Source organism: Nannobrachium achirus, assembly GCF_963921795.1.
Source record: "Nannobrachium achirus genome assembly, chromosome: 7".
Classification (NCBI taxonomy): domain Eukaryota; kingdom Metazoa; phylum Chordata; class Actinopteri; order Myctophiformes; family Myctophidae; genus Nannobrachium; species Nannobrachium achirus.
Window position 1 is genome coordinate 64,068,381 of NC_137816.1, and position 17,709 is coordinate 64,086,089.

A 17,709-nucleotide genomic window follows, 5' to 3' on the forward strand; every position below is an offset into this window, starting at 1 on the left:
ACGCGAGGTTGATTTTTTTATTCACGCGCTCCGAAATTCACTCCGATATTCGGCCCGAAAAACGCAGCAGTGTGCAACCACCTTTAGACTGTTGTTCCACAAACTGTTGGAGATATACTGTTTTTCCACTTTCCATAAGTATTATGTCTTATAATTCCTAATATATATGAGTTAAGTAAAAAAACCTAACTCAACAAAATGAGGGGGAAGTTCATTAAGACTTTAAGAAATTCAAAACTTCTAGTTTGTGGTTTACAGTCTTGTAAATAAATAAAAAATGTCTTTATCCTAAATTTTAAAATACAGACTTTTTAGACTGTTATTCGTCTCAGGTACTTATTGTCAGCAGTCAAGTCAAAATCAGCCAGTACCGACGCAATCAACTGTAGATTTAGTCGGCTAAAACCAGACTAAAACCTGCTAAAATATAGGACTAAAACTATCAAAATGTGCCAAAGGCGTCAATTGGGTATGGCAAGGTATTGCAGCTTGTAGCAACTCATAATGTAATAACGGCTCATAATGTAATAAGGGCTCATAATGTAATAAAAAAACGAGCGCATAACGTAATAATGGATTTTTCAATAATGTAATAATGTGTTACATTAAGAACCTCCACATAGGAGGCTCATAATGTAATACAACTTCATAATGTAATAATGTCTTTTTTATTACATTATGAGCTGATTATTACATTTTGAGTTTTTATTACATGTTTTTATTACATTATGAGCCCTTATTACATTATGAGTTGCTACACACCCTGCCAACTTTGTTGATGAAGAATGGAGCAATTATCTGCTAAACATGCAGCAAATGAATGTGAAATATGGGGATCATTTAGCTGTACAAAGAGCATCCACAATGTTCAACATACAGTTTGTGATTGTATCGACACTGGGTGTTGATGCAAATCGATAATATCCCCATGTGGTCATTATGACGACAGCCTGCCATTGCTAGTTCTGGGCCACTTTGCCGAAGGTCATGGGGACCATTATGTAAGCCTTGATGGACCAGTCACATACTTGATTCAAAGAGCGCACCACTTTGATCTGTCCAGACCTAGGGCCAGAGTGAGGTACCGGGTCAGGGCCAGAATGAGGGCCTTACTGCGAGAGTGAGGGCCAGAGCAGGGCAGGATTTACCCTTCATGGTGCCCTGTGCTTGGACCTAGTTTGAAAGTTTTCAATCAATCAATCAATCAATCAATCAATCCATCAATCAGGGATAGATAGCACCTTAACTCTGCAGCTGCACTGAGGCGCTCCAACACAATAGTGCACCAGTTCTTTTAGAGTTGTGCATACTAGTATCCACCTAACGTTTCTTCAAAACCCTTAAGTGTAACCAGTCATTACAGACAGCAACGTTAGGTTAGCTTAGCTTAGCTTAGCTCATGTGAATATCTTTTTTTTACAGTTGATCCTCCGGTGCCCCCCTGTGGTTGTTGATGCCCTGTGCAGTGCCGGTTCTAGGACTCAGGTGGCCCTATGCAAGATTATTTTAGGTGTCCCCCACCTAAAATAAACAGATTATTATTATTATATTATATTTGGCATGGCACCACCCCTCTCCACCCCACTCGACCCGACCCCGCACACTTGTGCCAGGTATTCCACTACAAGGAACTGGTTAGAGTGGTGTGACAGTGGTACAAAACGTGGTAGTATAAAGTTTGCCTGGCTCCAGCCAATAGACCTGCCCACTCTCTGAGTGGACTGCTTCTCTTGGTCTGGTTTTGTCATATGACGCATCTCTTTCTATCGGTGTCTTGGCGCACCGACCAATGAAATCAATGCAAGACGGAGGAGGGGTGTGTCTAACTTTTGAAAATCAATAGAAACAGTGGAGGGAGGGGTGCTCCCTTTGAACTTCAAAGGGGTTCTGAACTGCAGTCATTGATTGAGCCATACAAGTGTAAATAGCTCGTTAGTGCTTCTCTCTAATCAATGAAACATCAAAGACAACAACTTGATTCCTGTCATACAGGGGGAGGGGGAATGTTTTGTGTACACAAGTCAAACACAACCCCTCCCACCAGATCTCTTGTGATTGGGAATTTCAAATTTTAAATCCCCTCCCCTTTTAAATCAAATAGAATAGGGACAACTTCAGACTCAAGCTCCAGCGCAGAGTCTGAAATCAGGCTAGTATAAAGTATCCACTCTAGAGTAGGTCCGAGCTCGGCTAAGCGGGGCCAAAGCAATGACGTATAACGCTGCTGCGGCAGACGCTGCTGTGGTCAGTAGTAACATTACCAGGGGTCATCAGTGACTTATATTCATTAATACTGAAAAGGTCAAACATCTCATCCATTCTACTTCTTCTTCATGCAAACTTTCAGTGATGCAATCTATTCTACTTCTTCTTATTCCCAGTGATGCAAACTATTTGAAATCTGGCAATTCTCATTTGAGATACTATTAACTACAGAGTGCTTTGTTTTGAACGAACAGTACCTTCCTTCCTTGAGTTTTCTTCAAGTGTCGAAGTTGTTTAACGCAGAGATCTTCATACATTTTAAATTAGACGTATAAACGAGCAGCGACTAGTAAAAACTTCAGCTGTACTTTTAATGAAAGCACCAACAAGCAGTGGGAGAAAAAAACTAACAAGAATAAATATTTCAGGGACCACAATGGAAATAAGTCACAAGACTATGTTGTGTTTGTATCCTTGACGCTTCTCAGATGAACATGATGTAACTTGAGTTTTTTCCTGTATGACGTCTAATCAAGGATACATATTGTGATCTTCTGAATATGATGACAGCTTGGTGAGTTGATAAGAACACATTGTTACGTGTGCATCACGCTACGATGTCATCATTATGGCATGGGCTGTTCCCTTCTCCCCTCTCTATAGTTAAAAAAACAACTCCAGAACAAAAACAAAGTGTCTGAGCACAGGTGAATTGAGAAAGTATTGCCTGTCTGTCCGATAGCAGCAGGGACATGGCCCCATCTTCTCCCTGTGATGTGGCCCACTGGCCCCCTTAGTGGTTGTGGCCCTAAGCGACAGCTTATATTGCTTATGCCAGGAACCGGCCCTGGCCTGTGCTTCAGCGTCAACCCTATTATAAATCCGGCCCTGGGCCAGAGCGAGGGACCGAGTCAGGGCCAGAGTGAGGTACCGAGTCAGGGCCAGAGTGAGGTACCGAGTCAGGGCCAGAGTGAGGTACCGAGTCAGGGCCAGAGTGAGGTACCGAGTCAGGGCCAGAGTGAGGTACCGAGTCAAGGCCAGAGTGAGGGCTAGACTTAGGACCAGAGTGAAGGACAGATCGAAGTGGTGCGCTCTCCTCTGCTTCCTGGACTCTTTGAATCAAGCGTGTGACTGGTCCATCAAGGCTTACATAATGGTCCCCATGACCTGCGGCAAAGTGGCCCAGAACTAGCAATGGCAGACTGTCGTCATACTGACCACATGGGGATATTATCGATGTTGCATCAACACCCAGTGTCGATACAACCACGAACTGTATGTTGAACATTGTGGATGCTCTTTGTACAGCTAAATGATCCCCATATTTCACATTCATTTGCTGCATGTTTAGCAGATAATTGCTCCATTGCTCCATCAACAAAGTTGGCAGGGTGTGTAGCAACTCATAATGTAATAATCAGCTCATAATGTAATAAAAAACAAGTGCATAATGGAATAATTAAAATGTAATAAAAGCTCATAATGTAAGAATCAGCTCATAATGTAATAAAAAAGACATTATTACATTATGAAGTTGTATTACATTATGAGCCTCCTATGTGGAGGTTCTTAATGTAACACATTATTACATTATTACATTATTGAAAAATCCATTATTACGTTATGCGCTGGTTTTTTTATTACATTATGAGCTGATTATTACATTATGAGTTTTTATTACATTTTAATTATTACATTATGAGCCCTTATTACATTATGAGACGTTATTACATTATGAGTTGCTACACAGCTGCCATATACCTTGGCTACAGGGGGAAAAAAATAAAATGTACTTTCATTTCATTCATCATGCCTGTTACAAAGGTATAGCAACATGACTGGTGTCTTGCACTCGCGCGAAGGCGGAGGGTCCTTAATTATTGCATACTGGAATTGCCTGGAACTAAATATTTTGAGATGGGGTCCGTGGCCAAATACACATCATTTTGGAGTCCTTCATATGGCATAGAAACATAGGTTTTTCAGAAGGATTTGAAATATTCAAAGACTTGCACGCATTTTCATGATAAAAAAAAAAAAAAAAAAGCAGATCTACAAGCTCGCAGCGCGGCACTCTGGGCCGCGCTGCGAGCTTGTATATCTGCTATTTTTCAATAGTTAAAGCTCAAAATAATGGGTAATAATGTGATCCCAGTCTAGATGGGTTAAATCCCCTCCTCCCCCTATAAAGAACATTCATGGGGGGCCCGCAGTGAATCCTTGTACCCGGGGCCCAGAATTTTGGTGCGACGCCCCTGACTGACGCCACTGAAATGTTCAGTCAAAATGACCACTCTGCTCACCGCGGGGGTCCTCTGGTAGAAGCCCTTGTATATCTAATACAGTCAAAATGACCACTCTGCTCACCGCGGGGGTCCTCTGGTAGAAGCCCTTGTATATCTAATACAGTCAAAATGACCACTCTGCTCACCGCGGGGGTCCTCTGGTAGAAGCCCTTGTATATCTAATACAGTCAAAATGACCACTCTGCTCACTGCGGGGGTCCTCTGGTAGAAGCCCTTGTATATCTGCTACAGTCAAAATGACCACTCTGCTCACCGCGGGGGTCCTCTGGTAGAAGCCCTTGTATATCTAATACAGTCTAAATGACCACTCTGCTCACCGCGGGGGTCCTCTGGTAGAAGCCCTTGTATATCTGCTACAGTCTAAATGACCACTCTGCTCACCGCGGGGGTCCTCTGGTAGAAGCCCTTGTATATCTGCTACAGTCAAAATGACCACTCTGCTCACCGCGGGGGTCTTCTGGTAGAAGCCCTTGTATATCTGCTACAGTCTAAATGACCGCTCTACTCACCGCGGGGGTCTTCTGGTAGAAGCCCTTGTATATCTGCTACAGTCAAAATGACCACTCTGCTCACCGCGGGGGTCTTCTGGTAGAAGCCCTTGTATATCTGCTACAGTCAAAATGACCACTCTGCTCACCGCGGGGGTCTTCTGGTAGAAGCCCTTGTATATCTGCTACAGTCAAAATGACCACTCTGCTCACCGCGGGGGTCCTCTGGTAGAAGCCCTTGCAGGAGTCGTGCAGGAAGTCCTTGAGCACCTTGGAGACCTCGTGCAGCGTGAAGCGGGGGGTCCTGCGGTGCTCCCCGCCCCCCAGCTCCCCCTGGTGGTGGGAGGGGTGCAGGGCGGGGGGTCCGGGGAGGGAGCGGGCCGTGCCCAGCAGCAGCTGCTTCTCCTGCTCCTGTTTATTGATTTGATTGATTAGACTGAATACTTAAAGGGGCACTCCACCACTTTTCAACCTATGTTCATATAATTGGTCCTCACTCAAAAAATAGCTTTTTATTTTTTTTTATTTCAATTTTTTTCCTCAGAGGAGGGCTGTGGGCAGTCAGAAACCCATCGTCTTGTTTCATAGTCGATTGCCAATCCAGCTTATAGAAACTGCAGGCTTTCTATTCCTGAAAAGTTGCAATGTTCTCGCGATAATAAAAATCGAAATATTTTTTTCAAAAATATTGATTAATCTTTTTTTTTTTTTTTAAATGATGATGTCACAAGTGGATGGATTCTGAACTTCCCACAGCTCTCCTAGGAGACTTGGACTGAGTAGAATTTTTTTTTGATATTTTATCATGAACATTAGTGAGGACCTATTATATGAAGACAGGTTGAAAAGTGGTGAACTACTCCTTTAATTACACTGGTACAGGAGTAAAAATCACATTTTCTTTTCCCTACATAAAAAAAAAAATACATTTCAAGGATTTGTTTTACCACTTATAATAATAATAATAATAAAACACACATTTTAAGACAAATAAACAAACAAATGTAAGAAATTCCATAAATAAATAATAATAATTGTTGAGAAGTATAGTGAAAATAGCTGATCAACACATCGCACAGCTATTTAAATATGTGGAGCGATGAATTTGAGCAGCTATACCGTGTGTGTGTGTGTGTGTGTGTGTGTGTGTGTGTGTGTGTGTGTGCGCGCGTGTGTCTAGTGCGCAACAGTGGCCTTCTCAATCTGTTCCTGTTTTTATAGTTTAAAAATCCAGCCACGCACCGTTGTACTAAAGAAACATAACTTCGGCCACGCACCGTTGTACTAATGAAACATAACTCCAAACATAACTCCTGCAACGCACCGTTGTACCAAAGATACATAACATAAACATAACTGCCACTGACACTAAGCTGCGCAACAGTGCCCATCTGGTCACCCATCGGTATTGCAGCAGTTCATGCTCACGGAGACAGGGAGACAAAGCTAAGGCCCTGTCTATACCTAAAAAGTCCCCGGGGGTTTCTGACTTTGTTTTGAAACCTCTACGCCTCCACACGGGCCCGTGTAGAAAAATATGTGTGTCCACACGGTATTATAAAAACGCTATAAATCCCTGTCTGCGCGTCACCGAAGCGGGTGGCGCGTCCCCCTGCTCTCATGCAATCATTGCAGCAGCTATGCATCGTCCAAGTTTCACAATCTTCACACTTTAACATGCACAATTGCTATTTAAACATTCATTTAACTATTTCTAGAGCAGGAGAGGGGAGAGGAATCGTCGAGTGTGGTGTTCCCTCTCTCTCTCTCTCTCTCTCTCTCTCAGTATTAAACGAATGTAACTCTATCAATCAGAACTTCGTGGTCAAGCAAGCATCACTTGGTATTGAGAGAGAGAGTGGTGCGCTCTCTCAGACGGACTTTTTTTTTAGCTTGCGCTGATCGTGGAAATAATTTAAAAGGAGGCACATGCCGTGAATAATCAACATATTCTCACCTTCAAAGCGTCAGACAACTGATGAGAATGGACAGGAGTAATGCCTGCATGCGTGCGTATGTCTCCATTATGCTTGAAATCATTTGATATTGGCATTTGATATGCAAACTTTGACAAAGAGAAGAGGCAAGCGCGTCGCGTCAGATATGCTCCGTTAACAAGACTAGGGCTGTATCTCGTTATTGATAATGAGCACCTTATCGATCCGGCTTATTGAGCCGGTGGAAAGCTACAAATTCAGAACATAACTGGTATCTTTTGAGACTGTGAGATCGTGGCTGACCACCATTTATGAAGATGACATTTGACAAGAGTAACAAATATAATTAAAATCATTCATTAGGCTAAATAGGGCTCCATCCCTAAACAAGACAGCTGAGCTCTCTAATGATCACATGTCGTGAATGCGCTCATAAATATGGATATTCTACAGAGACAACCATGGGTTTTTCTCATAGCAAGGAGGAGGAGGCGAGAAGCACAAGGTGACGTAAGCATGCAAGCAAAGAACTTCTCCGTTTACGGTGTCCACAAGGCAAAATAAATACGCCCGGGTAACAAAAATGCACTGCAGCCGGAGTTTTGGAAACTATTCGTCTAGTCCTCCGTTTGCATGCGTCTGCATGTGGACACCCATGGGCGTTCGTGGCTTTACCTCCCCGGGGATTAAAAATACGTTGTCGTCTGGACAGGGCCTAAAGGTTGGGAGCGCTGTTCACCTCTCCAAAAAAATGTGGAGGCCAAAAGTGCCCTTTTAGGGAATTTCAGCATCTGCCTCTCAACCAGTCTCAGCGTGTCCCTGCTCTTTACCTTCTTGAGCAGCAGGGTGTAGAGCAGGCTCTTCTCCGACACGGACCAGTAGAGCTCCTGCAGGCGGCTGTAGGTGAGGAACTCGCTGAGGTTGACGCCGTTGTCCACGAACAGACGCACAAAGTCGGGCTTGTCGTTGATCAGGGCGTCCATCATCACCTCCTCCAGGTCGCACGCCTGCAGAGAACCGACACACATCATCGAACCTTCCAATCATCTCTAAACCAGCGGTTCTCCAACATGCTTGTCCCAGGGGCACCCCCTGTAAACGGCTAGGAAGCTGCATACCATATTGAACAAGCATGTGCACACATAGACATGAAAGGGGGCTTGAGCCCCTGCCCCTTTAACGGCCTGTCTGACATCATTTTGTAGGCAGAGGAGAACTTTTGGGGCCAAAAGGCCCCAGCGCCCATGAATCTTTTTACTATTATTACTATTTACACATTTTTCTTCTCTTTGTTGTTGAAAGGAAAGTGGTAGAATTATACTTTAGTCGTTATTTTTGTCTCGGATCTGTTGAAATAGCGAGGGACAGATATTGACAATAAATCTGCTTGGAGGTCTGACTACAAAATGATGTCACGGCCCCATAGTGAAAGAAACTCAAATGCCCTCTTTCCATGCCATACCTGAAGGCAACATTCAAGAGAATTGCCTCTTTCAAACTCTGCTCTCTGTGTAGAAATCCATGCTGTTACATCACATCTCCAGTATTGACTTGTGGTACTGTACTCACACACCAAAAATAGCTGACTTCCGAGGTCGAGGTCCGAGCCGAGGTCGGCTATTTTCGATATTTCCACCAAAAGGCCCTTTTAGACATTTTTGCCCCTGCCTCTCTAACATTCTCTGCACGTCCCTGATATTGAATAACTCCTCCCACCCCCTCCACCTTGAGATCTGGAGTAAGAGAGGAAACGACAGATTCACCTATAGGTGGAGGTGTGAGAGACTGGGAAAGTCCTTTATGCCGGTTGCTCTTATGTTGTAAAATGAGACACACAACGATCGCTTGGCAAGGACAACTGTAACCTAACTTAACTGGAATAATAGTTGTTTCTGACTCAGACCTCTAATGCAGGGGTTCCCAAACCTTTTTGTTTTAATCCGAGGCACCCCTACATTATAATTTTCACTCCCAGCACCTTATATTTATAGCATATCGTCGTTGTCTGGTGGAAACCTTGTATGTCCAAAACCATTCGTTTTGTATTTATCATCTATAAAATGTATACTAAACTAGTGAAAACAGCAGATCTAAAAGCACACAACGCCTCGCATCACGAGGCGTTATGTGCTGTAAATCGGCTGTTTTCACTAGTTTTGTGCGACAGTCTTGTATGATGAAGCAGGGCTTTGCTTTACCAAAAGACGTACACATTTGAAACTTGCCAATATGGTTCTTTTTACCTCGTCTGACTGTAAGCTGATGGGGGGTCGCGCCGCCGTGTACATTAAAAACATCTCCTGTAACGCTCCTCTCAAAAATCCACCGCACGTTAGCAATAATGGAGTCCCAAATCACTTCCTGGCTGTTTTCTGTGGACCTGAGCTAGATTATGCATTTCTATACTCTGAATGTATGGCAACCGGAGCGGCCCAATTCACATTAATTCTTGCATAAGGCTGCCCTCTGCCGCCAGTATGGCCAAAGTACACATTTTAGCGTCCATTGTAAAATTAATTAGTTTAGAAAGAACCAATAGATAATTTTCTATAACATCGCAAAGGTAAGCTGCTTTTTGCTGGCACCAGCCCCAATAAATAAATAATAACATCTGGCAGTAGGACAGTTAAATGTCCTCTCACCCTCCACTCCACATCGCCGTTGAAGATGTCGCTCTTTGCGATGTCGGCTCTGTTCCAGGCCACCGCCAGCTTCAGCTCATCCAGGAAGTCCTGAGCCTCCTGGCTCTGGCTTTTACAGGCTGACACACACACACACACACACACAGACGCACACACGCACGCGCGCGCACGCGCACACGCACACGCACACGCACGCACGCACACACACGCACACGCACACGCACACGCACGCACGCACGCAGAACAACGTCCAGGATTGAAATCTCTGAGCTTCTGGAAATGTCAAGGCTTCGTCTCTCAACACATAATAAGTTAGACACTACAATGCATAATTCATGCAGTTTGTTGACAAGGACTGATTTTTTCCGGGAGCTCCACATCGTACACCATGTAGTGTATCGTTGCTGTCGGGCAGAAACCTTTCATCTCCATTATTTAACCCACTTTTTTTATATTAACGCCCTACTGGCTTACTTGATCAGACTACAGCGTCACACAAAAGCATCACAATGGCCAACTGGCACTACAGTGCCCAAATTTGGAGATGACAATACAGACTAAAAAAAAGACCAATACTGCATCAACTTCAACTATACTATTTAAAAATTGACGAAAACTGATGTCTGGCTTTTGACTGATGTTATGATATCGATGTGATGAATTCCAAATATTATCAAAGCCGCACCCCTGGACACCCCTGGACATCAGGGCACCCACTTTGAGAATCCCTGCTGTAGTTTAAAGTGTACCTTTGAGCAGGGCTTTGAGGATGGGTAAAGTGTACCATTGAGCAGGGCTTTGAGGATGGGTAAAGTGTACCTTTGACCAGGGCTTTGAGGATGGGTAAAGTGTACCTTTGAGCAGGGCTTTGAGGATGGGTAAAGTGTACCTTTGAGCAGGGCTTTGAGGATGGGTAAAGTGTACCTTTGAGCAGGGCTTTGAGGATGGGTAAAGTGTACCTTTGACCAGGGCTTTGAGGATGGGTAAAGTGTACCTTTGACCAGGGCTTTGAGGATGACCGTGTCCAGCTCAGAGCTCTCCTGTTCGGGGTCGTGGACTGTGAGAAGGTGTCCGTTATCCAAGATCTTCTTGATCTGAAACGCAATAATAATAGATGTCAATATGTTACATTACAAACGGGTCTCTCTATACAATGAAAATGGTTCTGCTTAAAAGTTATGGAAACGTGGACCGGTTCGCAGCCGGTGCTATCAGAGCACAATGGTTCCAATAATCTAGAACCAGTGTTATTTTGGTGGAAAAAGGGCGTCTCTCTGTCTCTCTCTGTCTTACCAGTTTGACCCAGCTAATGAGGTCAGTGGTACAGTGAGGTCTCTTACCAGTTTGACCCAGCTAGTGAGGTCAGCGGTGTGGTGGGCACTGGGGAAGGTCTTACCAGTTTGACCCAGCTGGTGAGGTCAGTGGTACAGAGAGGTCTCTTACCAGTTTGACCCAGCTGGTGAGGTCAGCGGTGTGGTGGGCACTGGGGAAGGTCTTACCAGTTTGACCCAGCTGGTGAGGTCGGCGGTGTGGTGGGCACTGGGGAAGGTCTTACCAGTTTGACCCAGCTGGTGAGGTCGGCGGTGTGGTGGGCACTGGGGAAGGTCTCCAGCAGCAGCTCCATCACGCTGTCCTCCTCCCAGCAGCCCTGGTTCATCAGGGTGACCAGGATGTCTGCGATGCCCCCGGAGCGCGCCAGGATCAGCCAGGGAGTGGAGTTCATGATGCCCTTGTACATCCTCTGAGGACAACATGTTATAATATACACCCTGACATTACATTACCTTGTACATCCTCTGAGGACAACATGTTATAGTATACACCCTGACATTACATTACCTTGTACATCCTCTGAGGACAACATGTTATAGTATACACCCTGACATTACATTACCTTGTACATCCTCTGAGGACAACATGTTATAATATACACCCTGACATTACATTACCTTGTACATCCTCTGAGGACAACATGTTATAATATACACCCTGACATTACATTACCTTGTACATCCTCTGAGGACAACATGTTATAATATACACCCTGACATTACATTACCTTGTACATCCTCTGAGGACAACATGTTATAATATACACCCTGACATTACATTACCTTGTACATCCTCTGAGGACAACATGTTATAGTATACACCCTGACATTACATTACCTTGTACATCCTCTGAGGACAACATGTTATAGTATACACCCTGACATTACATTACCTTGTACATCCTCTGAGGACAACATGTTATAATATACACCCTGACATTACATTACCTTGTACATCCTCTGAGGACAAAATGTTATAATATACACCCTGACATTACATTACCTTGTACATCCTCTGAGGACAACATGTTATAGTATACACCCTGACATTACATTACCTTGTACATCCTCTGAGGACAACATGTTATAATATACACCCTGACATTACATTACCTTGTACATCCTCTGAGGACAACATGTTATAATATACACCCTGACATTACATTACCTTGTACATCCTCTGAGGACAACATGTTATAATATACACCCTGACATTACATTACCTTGTACATCCTCTGAGGACAACATGTTATAATATACACCCTGACATTACATTACCTTGTACATCCTCTGAGGACAACATGTTATAGTATACACCCTGACATTACATTACCTTGTACATCCTCTGAGGACAACATGTTATAGTATACACCCTGACATTACATTACCTTGTACATCCTCTGAGGACAACATGTTATAGTATACACCCTGACATTACATTACCTTGTACATCCTCTGAGGACAACATGTTATAGTATACACCCTGACATTACATTACCTTGTACATCCTCTGAGGACAACATGTTATAGTATACACCCTGACATTACATTACCTTGTACATCCTCTGAGGACAACATGTTATAATATACACCCTGACATTACATTACCTTGTACATCCTCTGAGGACAACATGTTATAATATACACCCTGACATTACATTACCTTGTACATCCTCTGAGGACAACATGGAAAACAACATGTTATAAAATACACCCTGACATTACATTTGATTATTACACGGCTTGGTTGAATGCTTGATTCTGATTGGTCAATCAGTGAATTCAGCGGTGTGTTATTTCTGTGTAATGACCACTGAGCTTAATAACAGGCCACCGTCTAATCATATGTATAAAACATTTTAGCGCATCGCAATGCACTGTGAGCTTGTAGATTGGCTATTTTCAAATGGTCGAAATGTATATAGGGCTGAACATAGACATAGAAAGGTGTATGCCTCCTCCTGCTCTGAGGCGTTGGTAAAAAAAGGATAGGCAATTTTTAAGGAATTCTTCCCTGTGCGTCACAGAAACAGAAATTCGGTAGACCAATCAGAGGCAGTACTCCCTCTTTCCCAGAGGAACTTGCTGTGGCAATGTACACATTGCTGTGGAAACGTTTGTTTCCTCATGCCAATAAAGCTTCTTTGGATTGAATTTAAGTCCCAGAAAAGATACTCTGTGATTGGCCAGTAGTCACTTTGAGTGTCAGCGTGCCTTTCAGTTTTCAGATAATTGTACTGGAGTAAAAGTAAAATATTTGCCTCTGAAAATTGGAAATACTCCATTGGAGTAAAAAAGTCCTAAAGTTTTGCTGAAGTACAGTACTTGAGTAAATACTTGGTTACACCACTGCTTTATTTTCTGCTTATGGAATACTTTCATTACCGTAAGCAAGGAAATACTGTGTTTTGTTGTTACTCTTGGGTCAATGTATTAATTAATTTATAGGGGTGCCATAATCAGGGTGAGTATGAAAACCCTGTCAATTATCCCAATTTACTCAAGTGCAGTACTTTCACTTTAAAACACTTCTGAGGTCATTTTTATAACACTTTAACATTTACTCAGGCTTTTGAGTGCACCCCAGACCAGCGTTTAAGTTGCTTTGTTCAATATTTAAGTTCTTTGATATTCATTTCCATGTTCATGTTGCACCTATTAGGCTGGGTTGTAACAGTCACATGATGCACCTATCAGGCTGGGTTGTAACAGTCACATGATGCACCTATCAGGTTGGGTTGTAACAGTCACATGATGCACCTATCAGGCTGGGTTGTAACAGTCACATGATGCACCTATCAGGCTGGGTTGTAACAGTCACATGATGCACCTATCAGGCTGGGTTGTAACAGTCACATGATGCACCTATCAGGCTGGGTTGTAACAGTCACATGATGCCCCTACAGAATGGAACCCACCTTCAGAATCCTGGGTTCTCCGTGGACCAACAGACACAGAACTGGGATCTCAAAGCTCCCTGTGCCTGCAGACAAACAAACAGAGACTCATATGATCATTGTCACAACTCTACTGTGACTGTCACTGTCACAGTTAGTACAGGGGGTCCGGGTAGGGTTGCCACCCGTTCCGTATAATACGGAATCGTTCCGTATTGGACAATTAAAAGATGCGTTCCGTATTGAACCAATACGGAACGCGGTTTGTTCCGTATTTAACCAAATGCCCCATAAAGGTCTGTCACACAAACCTCAACACAGAATTTAACAATAATGAATGAAATAAAACACAGGAAAAGACAGCAAAAGGAGGGAGAGGCGGCTCGCAGTCGCAGCGGTGCGCTCTACGCTCTGCCTACTGTCTCGTCTCCTCTCCTCTAGCCCGGCCCCTGTCTGCATATGCACTGCATGTCGCTGTCAATCACCGTTGCGCTTTAAAAGCAGAAAAGAACTAGTGCTGGTTAATCGTTTTCAAACCGAAATCGCGATGTGAAATCCCGCGATTAGCGAATCGCAAAGGCCGAAGTAGACTTCCCAAGCAATATGGAGACGTTTTAATTTTTAAAATCCCTTCATAATTGACTAAAGCAATGATCAAATCAAACTGTGGTGACTTTCTTTGCTTCCACGCATCTCCGCTGAAAGAGAAAGTGAATGTGATTTTTTGGCACAGTGGCCACTGTGCAGGAGCATGGGAACAGCATGGGAACTAGGGGTGCTGCAGGTGTTACAGCACCCCTATGGGGAAGTTCTCATTTTTTATTTAAATAAGAAAAGAACAAATCAAACATAGCAAAAATACAATATAGGTTATACCATGTTGTGTGTTATAGTTATAACTATTCTATGCATTTCATGGGTTTGGGACTGCATTTCTTCGCCGGCCGGCGGCTGTGCCACGCGCACGGAACGCACGCACCGGAAGAGGTGTTCCTTATTTCAATTTCTGAAAGGTGGCAACCCTAGGTCCGGGACCCCTAGGGGGTCCTCAGAGATACTGCAGGGGGGGCCCCCAAATCTTTGTTTGATAGGAACTTTATTTATAGATTAACCACTTGAACCCACGCATCCCTATTCTGTGGGGATTATTAGCAGATCTACAAGCTCACAAAAAACAACAGGCGCGTTGTGAGCTTGTAGATCGTCTATTTTCGACAAAGAGGTTTGTGTACAGGAAAAAAAGAGCAGGCCAAGTTTACATAAGTAAATAGGGTTACATACACAAGTATTGAGGGTTAAATGCCTGAAAATACACAATAACATGTTATTATTATCAAATAATGTATTGTGTGTGGGGGGGAGTCCCTGCTAGGGTTGCAACGGTACTCAGTGTTACCGGTGTTACCGGTGAGCGAGCACAACACCGAGTACTTTACTTGCACAACGATAACACCGTTAAATAAAAAGAAAACGCATCCGCTGCTCTGCTCTGCCCCGAGGAGCGCAGTAGAGATGTGACGTTCGCCAAAGATTCCCCTCTTTTGAACAGCTCTTTTAAATGAATGGGATTTGGTTCTCAATCGCGGGAGGCCGGGAGCTGTTGCTTGTGTGGGAGTGTCGAGAACAGATCCAGAATCAACGGATCATCCACGAGGCGAGGCACAGCCCATCAGACTGCATGATGTCTCGTCCCCACTCGCAGGGCACGTTCCAGGAGACTAGTTGTGGCTTTATAATGTCACAGCACGCAGTAGGCGGAAAAACAACGATTAGCCAAACAAGAAAACGCAGGGCTGTTGTAGTACACTGGTTCTCAACATGGGGGGTCTCGGGGACCCGCAGGGGTCCTTGAGGGGATCCCTACAGTAAATTATGGATTGTTAACAACCCTAATTTAACGTCTCAACTCATATTTCCAAGTGCTTGTCAGGGTCTGTGGGGGGTCCCCAGTTCAAATATTATTCTTTTGGGAGGTCACAACCTGAAAAGGTTGAGAACCATTGACTGAACTTGCAGGGTTTTAAATGTCATTGGCTAATAATGTTGCTACCATGAGGTATAATTAACAACCCATTTAGAACGGGTACACATTATTGTGTATCATTATTTTATTCTTTAACTATTGAAAAATAGCAGATATCTGCTATTTTTGAAAAATCGTGAAAATTGGGATTTTGACCCGATTCTATAAGTGTCTTTTGAATCCTTCTAAGGTTTTCTGAAAAACCTATGTTTCTGTGTCAGCAATCTGGCCAGCCATCGTCAAAGAAAAGGTCCTTTTCACTTAACTGGAGCTCAGTTAGTCTGTTCTTGAGAGACTACTATGTCAGTGGTTCTCAAACCTTTTCATGTGAAGGACCCCCAAAATTATATTTATTTGGCCACTGACCCCCATCTCAAAATATTTAGTTCCAGGGACCACCCAGAACAAAGCAAAATTTGAGTTACAAATGTTCACTTGGAAAATACATAATATTCAAAGATTTGCACACATTTTCACGACTTTTTCAAAAATAGCAGATCTACAAGCTCGCAGCGCGCTGTGAGCTTGTATATCTGCTATTTTTCACTGGTTAAAGCATTCAATAATTCTAGGCCTAAATGGGTTAATGATCAGACGTTATGGCACCGTACCTCCGTATCCCGTGCGTTGCAGGGAGATGTGCTTGAGCAGCTTGACCCTCATCTCGCTGGTGGCTCCGGGCCTGTGGGGGTCCTCCTCCACCAGCACGTGGTGGGAGTGGTGACAGTCCAGGGAGTACACCGAGCCGTGGGGGAGGTCGTGGGTCTCGTACACCACCGGTTCATCCACCTGGGGGGGAGGGGGGGGCATGCACAGTGTCAACTAGAACAGGGTTTCCCACAGTGGGTGCTGTCACAGGGAGCCGCAGAATGATTTGATCATTTGTATTTCATTCAAATACAAATATAATTGGTACATTTTCCATTCATTCTCCTCACTAGAATGTGTGCTGACCATATAAGGACTTCCACCATGGCCCGTGTTGCAAGCATAGCTAGATTCGGTTTTCAGAGGTGGCCAGCCAGTCCTCGACCAATCAGGGTAGAGTATGGCCGTAGTTATGTTATGATGTTTAGTTATGATGGTCAAAATAAAAGTTTTGAGAACCACAGTCGCTCTGAATTAAGAACGTCTGCTAAATGCCTAGATTGTAAACTGCTGAACTCATAAAATGCCACAGTCTCGTAGTAAATCAGTATCATACATATCCTGAAGCTGGAGACGTAGGCCTACCGATATTCAGTGATTGGGTCTAATGATCAAAACGAGAACATTATAATGGTGTAAAAAATCTATAAAAAACTAAACATTTCCACGCTGTAAGGCCAGTAAGGGACAAGATGACCCCCGGCCACTTTCATTATACACCTTTAAACCACTTAAACCCTCTATTATGGATTTTTATATATATATATATATATATAAAATATATATATATATATATATATATATATTTTGAAATATATATCGTCACTGTCGGGCAGAAACCTTGTATCTCCAAGTTTCAAATGTGTACATTTTTTTCGCAAAGTAAAACCCTGCTTCATCATACAAGCCATAAAAACACTTTGTAAGCCGGGCCGTACTTGCCCGTACTTGTCCGGACCACCGAGTGCGCCGCTCGTACTTTCCCGTACTTTCCCGTAATTTATGAAATTAATTATAATTTTTTTTAAAATACAGTCGCCGGTCGTGCTCTGTCTCTTTAAGAGAGACGTGATCGCGTCAGAGACGTGATGACGTCATCTGCTAGGGAGCAACTGGGGTCCACGGGCGGTACGTGCCCTTGTATTGTGTATGCAGCCAGTTGGCCAGCGCGTCTTCTCATCATTTTCGATCAGACGACAGACGAAATCAAGGCTTCGGAATGAGTGGATTGC

At 43.6% G+C, this 17,709-nt stretch overlaps 1 protein-coding gene across 1 annotated transcript in view; it reads right to left on the reverse strand.

Annotated features, from left to right (window-relative positions):
- The window catches only part of trpm5 (transient receptor potential cation channel, subfamily M, member 5), a gene marked incomplete at both ends in the record, with an annotated part of 76,167 nt that overhangs the window by 48,995 nt on the left and 9,463 nt on the right, over positions 1–17,709 (reverse strand). Inside the window, 7 exons of the mRNA XM_080730391.1 lie at positions 5,213–5,410; positions 7,767–7,943; positions 9,579–9,697; positions 10,573–10,672; positions 11,134–11,319; positions 13,828–13,892; positions 16,441–16,618. Of these exons, the coding sequence (XP_080586517.1) occupies positions 5,213–5,410; positions 7,767–7,943; positions 9,579–9,697; positions 10,573–10,672; positions 11,134–11,319; positions 13,828–13,892; positions 16,441–16,618 (1,023 nt within the window). The remainder of the gene's footprint in view (positions 1–5,212; positions 5,411–7,766; positions 7,944–9,578; positions 9,698–10,572; positions 10,673–11,133; positions 11,320–13,827; positions 13,893–16,440; positions 16,619–17,709) is intronic.